Here is a 9,639-nt window from a genome sequence, read left to right on the forward strand (position 1 = left end):
GATACTTTCTGGACAACCCTCATATTTATACACACAATAGAATACTATTTACTATTTGGCCATAAAAAATGAAATCATGAAAAAACTCCTTTTTTAAGACTTGTAGATGCATGCCAACTTGTTTCACCTCCCCAATCTCCTTGAAAAAAACCGGAAATGTGGGTCTTCTGAAGCACAGGTCTGGGGGTACAGACTTAGGTGATCTGAATGGAATTGGTGAGTGGATGGAATTGCCTGCTAGAGAGACTGTAGAATGAGAGGGTGCAGAATCCAGGGGAACATTGACTTTAGGGACAGTAGCAGTCAGAATATCAGAGAGGCAGGGGGAACCAGCTGGAGCACTAAGTTGCTCTGTAAAAGGGAAAAGAGTTTACATCAGTTGGAGGAGCAACTGTCGTTCTCCCAGGGAGAGCTCCCAAGCACAGCAGGGACCACAAGCCCTAAACGGGCATGGACTTCATTCAGGGCTTTCATTGGCAAGGTCCAGGGATGCAAGCACAGAGCAGGTGGCCTGCCCTGGAGGAAGTCAGTTGTGCAAGAAGTTGGGCCTGGCACTGGGAGGAAATTCCGAGCCTGCGATGCGTCCCAGCTGGGGGTTGACTGTGCAAGAGAGACCGGCGAAGAGCAAGCCAGCGCTGGGAGCTGGCTAGGATTTCTGGTGTAGGCTGCGCCCTCCCCCCGCCCCCCGGCCATTTCTGTTTAGCCGGTTCTCACCGCCTCAGACCGTGCCAGCACCTTCACTTCCGCCACTAGAGGCGGAGGAAACCAGGTCCCGGCGCTCCCAGGCGCTCCCAGGCCGAAGCCGCAAGTTCCCGCCCCGCCCCGCCCCCGCCAGGCGGGGTCCCCGCCCCCACGCTCGCGGCCCCTCCCGCCGCGGCGGCCCGGGGCAGAGGAGTGCGGCATGGAGGGCGGCCTGGGGCGCGCCGTGTGCGTGCTGACCGGGGCCTCCCGCGGCTTCGGACGGGCGCTGGCCCCGCTCCTGGCCTCGCTGCTGTCACCTGGCTCCGTGCTGGTCCTAAGCGCCCGCAGCGACGACGCGCTGCGGCAGCTGGAGGCCGAGCTGAGCGCGGGGCGGCCCGGTCTGCGCGTGGTGCGGGTGCCCGCTGACCTGGGCGCCGAGGCCGGCTTGCAGCAGTTGCAGGGCGCCCTTCGCGAGCTCCCCAAGCCCGAGGGGCTGCAGCGAGTCCTGCTCATCAACAACGCGGGTAAGGCCCCCGGGGGCTGGGGGCGCTCTCCCCATTTGAGCGTTTACTTCCTCCACCGTTGGGAAATTTACCTAGGGAGTAAGATAACATGCCTAAAAGTCCAAAGGCCTCGTTTTCCGGCTGGAATGGCTAGCGTAGGCGGGGCGAACAGGAGGAAGACCTGGAACCGTCGGCGCAACGTTTCTCCCCCTCCCTCCGCCACGGTTTGGCTGGCCAGGATTTTCTAAAGCGCCTGCAGAAATTTCCCGATCACCTTTCTCTGCGCCCTCTGGCGGAGGCCTGAGTGGTGTCGCCAAACGAGTAAATTCCCGTGCTTCTCCAAAGACCCCCAAAGCACTCCCAGGGAAAGGCAGGTGCCTTCTCAGTCTGCAGCGTGGGGTGGGTGGGTTCCCCAAGTGTGTCTGTCTGCAGAACTGGAGAAGAGGGAGGCGTCTTCGGAAGTGCTGGGCAGATTCCTCCTCTAGGTCTGGATGGGAAGGAATATCTAGAGGAATTTGGGGAGGCCCCACCTGCACTGGTTTATTCCTAAGGTCTGGTTTTCAGGCACTCTTGGGGATGTGTCCAAAGGCTTCGTAGACCTGGATGACCCAACTGAAGTGAACAACTACTGGGCTCTGAACTTGACGTCAACGCTCTGTCTGACCTCCAGCATCCTGAAAGCCTTCCCAGAACGTCGTGGCCTCACCAGGACCGTGGTCAACATCTCGTCTCTCTGTGCTCTGCAGCCCTTCAAGGGCTGGGCACTGTACTGCGCAGGAAAGGCTGCCCGTAACATGATGTTCCAAGTCCTGGCTGCAGAGCAACCTGGTGTGCGGGTGCTGAGCTATGCCCCAGGTAGGTGGGAAGTGCTGCACCTGTCTGCCAGAGCCGGTGGGTTCTCCTCTGGGGGCTGGGCAAGGTGCTAATCTGCCTCTAGAAAAGGACCCACAGAATATATTGTCCCTGAATCGTGATTACCTCTTAGGGGAAATACAGACTCCAGGGAAGTTAGAACTGGCAGAGGCCAGGGATAGGGCAGGAAGCAGGGAGCTTCCTGGGCTAGAGGGTGGGGCAGGAAAGTCTGAGGTATTAGATGGAGTTTGAGAAAAGACTAGGGTTGGAATTCCTGGCCTGTACCCCATTTCCTCATGTGAAATGGAGAGGATGCTATCTGTCTAAGGGTACTTTGGAGGACTAAATGAGATAATATATGTGAACATGATCCCTACCTGTGAAGTGCTAATTGTTAAATAGGACTTATCACACTGTGTTGTCTTCACATATTTACTTGTCTCCTTCCTTCCCTTGACAGGAAAGCCTTGAAGGAGGGAACCATGCACTGTTTTTTGTTTTTTTATTTCAGCATATTATGGGGGTACAAATGTTTAGGTTACGTATATTGCCCTTCCCTCCTCCCCCCAATCCACGCACAGTTCATCTTACATTCTCAGCATCTAGCAAAGCACTGTGCCAAGGCAGTCTGCAGTACATCTTAGTTGAATGAGGAGCAGACAGACATTGCTGAGTCTGACCATCCCAGGCTGAACTGTGCTGGATCATGGGGAGGCAGGGGATGCTGGGATAAATAAGTTTAATAAATAAGTTTAGAGCCCTTGTTCTCATGAAAGTCAAAAGGGAGTCTTGTGACACTTGGTCTGGTTTCTGACCACCCTACCATGATGCCACAATGCTCCTTTCTTAATAGTCCTCTATTCTAGGCTCGAGCATGCTACAATTAGAAGGTGGTGAAAGAACTTCAGTAGAGTGTATGAGCAACTTAGGTAGAGGTCCAGCAACCTGTCCCCCTTGGGAATAGGATCAGGACCCTGGGACAGAGAGATAGAACGGCCTGCCCAAAGCCCAGATGAGGCAGGTCCAGCATCCCACCTTGCTTCCAAGCCTTCCTCATGTTCTCCAGGACTCAGCCCCACCCCAACACACACAGTCATTCCTGCAGCCAACATTCTGTTCATCACCTATGTTAAACCCAGCCTAGGACTCACTCACACTACAGCGACCAAATGTAAAAGACAGCCAGGAGCAAAGCACACTCCAGAATGCCACGTGGGGCCAGGCACAGTGGCTCACGCCTGTAATCCTAGCACTCTGGAAGGCCGAGGTGGGTGGATTGCTCAAGGTCATGAGTTCAAAACCAGCCTGAGCAAGAGTGAGACCCCATCACTATTAAAAATAGGAAGAAATTAATTGGCCAACTAAAAATATATAGAAAAAATGAGCCGGGCATGGTGGTGCATGCCTGTAGTCCCAGCTACTCGGGAGGCTGAGGCAGAAGGATTGCTTGAGCCCAGGAGTTTGGGGTTGCCATAAGCCAGGCTGACACCACAGCACTCTAGCCAGGGCAACAGAGTGAGCCTCTGTCTCCAAAACAAAAAAAACAAAACAAAACAGAATGCCACATGGCTAGGTTAGATCTCAGGAGCTGCCCTGGGCATTATGAGGGAGCCAAGATTTTGGGGGAGGTCTCCAGGGCCTGAACAAAGGCAGAGGCCAAGGCCGGGCGCTGTGGCTCACGCCTGTAATCCTAGCTCTTGGGAGGCCGAGGCGGGCGGATTGCTCAAGGTCAGGAGTTCAAAACCAGCCTGAGCAAGAGCGAGACCCCGTCTCTACTATAAATAGAAAGAAATTAATTGGCCAACTAATATATATATAAAAAATTAGCCGGGCATGGTGGCGCATGCCTGTAGTCCCAGCTACCCGGGAGGCTGAGGCAGAAGGGTCACTTGAGCCCAGGAGTTTGAGGTTGCTGTGAGCTAGGCTGACGCCACGGCACTCACTCTAGCCTGGGCAACAAAGCGAGGCGAGACTCTGTCTCAAAAAAAAAAAAAAAAAAAAAAAACAAAGGCAGAGGCCAGCATGTTTTTTCATTTCAATCTCTGAAACAATGTTCTAACAAGTGTCCAAAGGTAGAATGTGGTGTTTGGAAAGGTAGCAAGTCTTCTCTCATCAAGGATGTATAAGTGGTCCGGGCTCAGCTGGATGATTCTCCTTCCAACCCTGGCATTCTGTTGTCGCGCCCGCCTCGCCAGCAAGGAAGACGCGGCAACCGGAGTTCTTCTGACAGTGCTTTAATGGGGTTCCCTTTAGACTTACATGATGCGGAAGACCCAGCCCGGCAGCGCGCAGGCTGCTATATACCCCAGAAGCACAACCCCTAAGCTGGGATAGGCCGCTCAGCTGTCGAGCCACCAAAGCATTAGTCCATAGCAGGACCCTTCGTTTGCATGCTCGCGCCACAGGGCAACCGACAATTGCACGTGCGCTGAACTTGTTTGCTGCTCTAGGCAAAGCCGGAAACAGGCGCCAACTTGTAAATGGCGTTGACACCGCGCCCCACATTCTGTGATTTTCTTCCTCTGAGGACAATTCATTGCAAATTCTGGGGTGCTGTAATTCCTATATGAAGAATAGAGAGTGCTTAGAATTCAAAGGAAACGATTCCCTTTGGGTGGGGTGACTAGGGCTGGCGCTATTGGAGGAAGCTGAACTGGACATTGACCTTGAGAGCTGTTTGGATGCTAGCAGGTGGAAGTAGTCTGGATAAGTGTAGGAAAGGTGGGAAAGCTCATATTCGAGTAACAGGTCTTCTCATTTGCCTGCAAGCTAGGTGTGCCCAGATGGCAGCAGATAAAGGGGTCTTGAGTACTAAGCCAGGCTATCGGGACGCCATTGAGGAGTTTTGAGTGGAGAAATGATGTGATCTTAGTGAAGTTTTAGCAAGATGAATCGAGCAGAGGACTACGGAAGGAGTTAAAGCAGAGAGAGAACCAAGGTTGTAAAAAGGGCCTGATTGTCAGGATATGTAGATGTGGTAGGGTCCTACCTGGTGCCCAGTTGGCTGTAGGAGCAGAGGGGGAGGGAAAGAGAAGGTGCCGGAGGGTTTGAATCTGGGAGAAGAGTACTTCATTGATAGAAACGGGGAAGTCAGGAGGAGGTGCTGGGAGGGCAGGAAATGAGAAGGTTGGTTTTATTTTTATTTTTTTTTATTTTTTTAATTTTTTTACATATCTGAGTTTGGTCTTGATAAAGGTTGGTTTTAGACAGTGGTCCGGATGGCTCATGTTCCATGAACTTTGGAATTTGAGTCTGGAACTCAATAGTGACAAAATGGAGCCTTTAGTGAGTCTGACCACACATTTCAGCCAAGATGAAATGTTGTCTCTGGCCAGACCTGACTGAGCCCCACCCCCCACATACAGCGAGGACTGTGACCTTTTGTCCCTACCTTGGCCATATCCCCTCATCTTCTGCTTTTTATCCCCTAGGTCCCCTGGACACAGACATGCAGCAGTTGGCCCGAGAGACCTCCGTGGACCCAGAGTTGCGAAAAAGGCTGCAGGAGCTGAAGACAAAGGGAGAACTGGTGGACTGCAGGATATCAGCCCAGAAACTGCTGAGCTTGCTGCAGAAGGACATGTTCAAGTCTGGAGCCCACGTGGACTTCTATGACAAATAAGCCCATGTCCTTGGCTTCTTAGGCCTTTCTGCCTCCACTTTCAGGCACACCCCAGAGTCCTATGTTTCCCCACATCCTGCCACAGTGGCACCGCCAACCCTGCCTTACACAGATAAACGCTTGTGCCTGCTATCCTGCCAGCAGATGCAGCCGCTGTGGGGGCCTTGGGGTTGCTGGTGTTATCAACTGTCAGGAGTCTCTGTTGTGCACCCTGGGTTGTGAGGAAGCTTCTGGAGGAGGTTTGGGAGGGAGGCTATGGGTGTTCGCATTCTCTCTCTCCAGGAATAGAGCAGGAAGAGAAGCTGAAACACTGAAGAGAGGAGGTTGGGCCCGTGGCCAGTCCACAGGAAGAAGAGGGAGTGAGCTGGTGTCAAATAGGAGGACCCATGTAGAGGGGACAGGACAAGTTCCAGCCCACACAGATGCCCCTTGCTCAGAGTAGCAGGACCTTCTGTTGAACCACGTGTCCTCACTCTGATGCCTCCTTCCTCCAGAACCCACCTTCCCCAGGTTAGGGGAGCAGGCACCTGAGAGTCTGTACACAGCAAATAAAATGTGGATTATCATCCTTGATTAATGCCTGCTTTCTCCTCTGATACAGGCCCATAACTAGCTCCCTGGTTCACTAGGCCGGGGAAGCCCCCGTAGTTTTCCTTAGTTCCCTGACCTGAGGCTATCTTCCTCTTACCAAGCCCCACTGAGCGCCAAGCCAAGGTCTGAACTAAGTTGTCCAAAATGGGCATGGCCAGATGCCTATTCCTTGTTCATGCTTTTGCCCACACCGCTCCCAGCCTTTACTGCTCTTTCCTCACCCTTCAGCTGTTCGAATGATGTCCACCCTTCAAGGCCCAACTCACAGCCTGCCCTTCCCATGGCCCTCAAGGATGGGTCCTTTCCCTGGCTCTCCTTTGGAGACCCAATTCTACCCTTGCCCAGGTGGCAATACTCTGAATGGATCCCAGCACTTGGCAGCTCTTGGCATTGTCCATCAGGCCTGTGGTCCTGGTCTTCCGTGAGGGGGGCTTAGAACCTCATGCTTTTGGGAGAGATGGACAAGATTCCAAGAGAGGGAAGCCCTGAGAAGTCAGGGCTGCAGCCAAGCCAATCCTTCTGCAGGTTGGTAGATGTGGGCTGAGCTGGGAGCTCCACAGTGGTGGTGGTCTGCAGCCAGTCCCCCACCCCTGGTCCATAATTGGGAGGAGGGAGCATGGTCCCCTGCCTGTTGACTCCAGGGCTCAGCGCTGCCTCTTGAGTTCACAAAAGAGAACTCTCTTTGGTCCTTCTTGTGGTCAGCAGAGGGCGCACCTAGGCCGTGCCTCATGGAGAACTGCGGCAGCTCTTGCTGGAGGGCAGGCCCTGGGCTGGAGCGGGCAGTGCCCTGGACTGCAGGGCCCCCCAAGAATGTGCTTTTGCCTTGTTCAGCAGAGCCTACACCCTCATGCCCTCACTGGAGTCAAAACCACTGGGCTAAGATTCCTGGTCTGCCACTTACCAGGTCAGGCTGCTGGTAACCCAGGGCAAGTTGCTTTTCTTCTATGTTTCCTTATCTGAAAAATGTGGATTATAATGGCACCTACCCCAAAGGGTCATTATGAGTATTAAGTGACCTAATGTTTGTAAATGCTCTCAGCACAGTGCTAGAGTTGCACTAAGTGCTCCATAGATGGTAATATTATTTATCGCCTTTTATTTTTTTTATTTTTTTTTTTTTTGAGACAGAGTCTCACTTTGTTGTCCAGGCTAGAGTGAGTGCCGTGGCGTCAGCCTAGCTCACAGCAACCTCAAACTCCTGGGCTCGAGTGATCCTTCTGCCTCAGCCTCCCGAGTAGCTGGGACTACAGGCATGTGCCACTATGCCCGGCTAATTTTTTATATATATATATATCAGTTGGCCAATTAATTTCTTTCTGTTTATAGTAGAGACGGGGTCTCGCTCTTGCTCAGGCTGGTTTTGAACTCCTGACCTTGAGCAATCCGCCCGCCTCGGCCTCCCAAGAGCTAGGATTACAGGCGTGAGCCACAGCGCCCGGCCTTATCGCCTTTTAATATCAAGATCCATATCATCCTGGAGCCCCCTTGGCAGCTTCATCTCCTCTTAGCTGCCCAGACACCCTCTCCTTGCTGACCTGTGGCAAGAACTCTCGCTGCACTGTTCCTATTCCAGGCAGGGACAGTGGAGGCTGGGGTTCAGTCTGGACAACTTGTCTTGGCCTCACAGGAAGAGGCATAAGCTTTAGAGTTAGGAACCCTCAGTCCCACCTCCCTCTCTGTGATGGAGATGCTGTGGGGTGTTGGGCAGAGCCCACTCCCTCTCTGGGCAGTTCCTTAGAGCAAATGAATGCTAAGATTCCTTCCTGTAAACCTTCCTCTGAGGTATTTCAAACATGGTTGGGCTGCATCACGTGTCATGGGGTTCAGCCTCTGCAGGAGGGAATGGGCCAGTCTGGGCTGCCCTTAATCCCGGGGTGGGTGGATTTCCTCACCCTGCCCCTGGCTCCCATGGGAGTGTCGGAGAGTAATCAGCGCCAGCACAACCCCTGAGGAGCTGTGGATCAGGGTTGACTCTCCCTCTGTCCCCTCCAGGCTGGTTGGCAGGGGCTTAGTGAGAAGTACCACATGTCCCCACGAGGTGGCGAGGCCCTCCCACGCCTGACATTTGTCTTCTCTGAACCCAGAGGATCAAGAGCCTTGGAAGTTCTTCCTAGGCCTGTCTCTCCCTGCAGTCCACGACTCTTAGGGGGCCCCAGAGAGCTGGGAGGTGAGCAAGGGACAGGATCACTCTCCCTGGCAGGTCCGAAGACCTCCTCAGTGACCCGTGGTCTCTGCCCACAGCAATTTCCCAGGCCTTCCTCCCAGCCCTGGACTCAGCCTCTGGGCTGGGGCAGGAAAGCTTTCATGCCAACATTCAGCCATGGGCAGCTGCCCTCCAAGAGCTAACCATCTGTGTTCCCAGAGTGCATGTCCTGGCCGTGGCTACTACACACATGAGCACATGCAAGCGCATACAAATACATGCCTGCACATGGCCAGAGCCCAGCTGCTGGAGTGAGCAGGGCCACAGATTAGCCAAAAGACAAATAAGGTTTTTCTTTGTCTTGTTATGAGAGAGCTGGGCAGGCTTTTGGTTTAGTGTTTAATATCCTTGCGTTGGGGGCCAGCAGCTGTCCTGTGAGGAGCAGGGGAGTGAGGGGAATATTCCAGGCCCACCCCAGGGTCCATGAGCATGACTAGCTGGGACTAGGCTGATCGGGAGCTTCCCCCACCCCCAGTTCCTATCTTCTGTCCCATGAATACACACACACACACGCCCCTTGCCCAGGTTCGTGCAGCCGAGCCTCGAGGCACCAGCTGCTCCTACCTCCCCACTCAGGACCACACCCAGGACATGCCCCTAGCACCTGTGTCTCACCCCGGGGAGCTGGGCTCTGGGACGCTGCCTTCTGGCCTCCTTCACCCACATCCTTCCTCATAGCCTCCCATGCTAACGCGCCTGCAGTCCTTCTGACTCCCTTAGCACACGGGCACACCCCTGTGTGAACGCACCCCAGAGCCCCAGCTGTGCTTCCTCCCTGTGTGCTCCTGTGAGGTGGCAGGGAGGTGGGTGAGGCACTTCCAGTTGTCTGAGTGGAGACCTCCTGGGGTGACACTTCTCCAGATCCTATGGCACCTCTCAGTGTTCTGGGGTGCAGGGAGGAGGGCTGTGGACTAGAAGCCACTAGACAGCTTGCTGGGGAGTCAGCTGAGGACTCACACTAACTTGCAGGAGGGGTCACAGGGTAGGGTTCAGAGGATGGCTGCCCCACTCCCCTGTCCTGGGGGCTCCCAAGGCAATGCTGGAAGGCAGGGAGCAGCTCTGGATGTTCTCCTCGGGCTTTGCAAGGAGGGCCCACCTCCCAACGGGAATTACTGTTATCCCCAGCAAGACTCCCCTACCACACCCCGTGTCTCTCATTTCACCATATAAAATGGCACCCTCAGGCC

General features: G+C 54.1%; 1 protein-coding gene across 1 annotated transcript; it reads left to right on the forward strand.

Moving 5' to 3' along the window:
- Positions 1–855: 855 nt before the first annotated feature.
- SPR (sepiapterin reductase) lies at positions 856–6,231 on the forward strand. Its single transcript, XM_012750211.2, has 3 exons — positions 856–1,205; positions 1,749–2,039; positions 5,468–6,231. Exons 1-3 carry the CDS (start codon positions 902–904, stop codon positions 5,656–5,658), a joined length of 786 nt encoding a protein of 261 aa, XP_012605665.2. The 5' UTR covers positions 856–901; the 3' UTR covers positions 5,659–6,231.
- The last annotated feature ends 3,408 nt before the right edge of the window (positions 6,232–9,639 follow it).

The sequence above is a fragment of the Microcebus murinus genome, chromosome 3 (assembly GCF_040939455.1).
Source record: "Microcebus murinus isolate Inina chromosome 3, M.murinus_Inina_mat1.0, whole genome shotgun sequence".
NCBI classification, from domain to species: Eukaryota; Metazoa; Chordata; class Mammalia; order Primates; family Cheirogaleidae; genus Microcebus; species Microcebus murinus.

Coding starts and splice junctions, on each gene's coding strand:
- SPR (XM_012750211.2), top strand. CDS start 902: ATGGAGGGCGGCCTGGGGCGCGCCGTGTGCGTGCTGACCGGGGCCTCC. Junction 1,206..1,748: donor CCTGCTCATCAACAACGCGG/GTAAGGCCCCCG, acceptor TCTGGTTTTCAG/GCACTCTTGGGGATGTGTCC. Junction 2,040..5,467: donor GGTGCTGAGCTATGCCCCAG/GTAGGTGGGAAG, acceptor TTTATCCCCTAG/GTCCCCTGGACACAGACATG.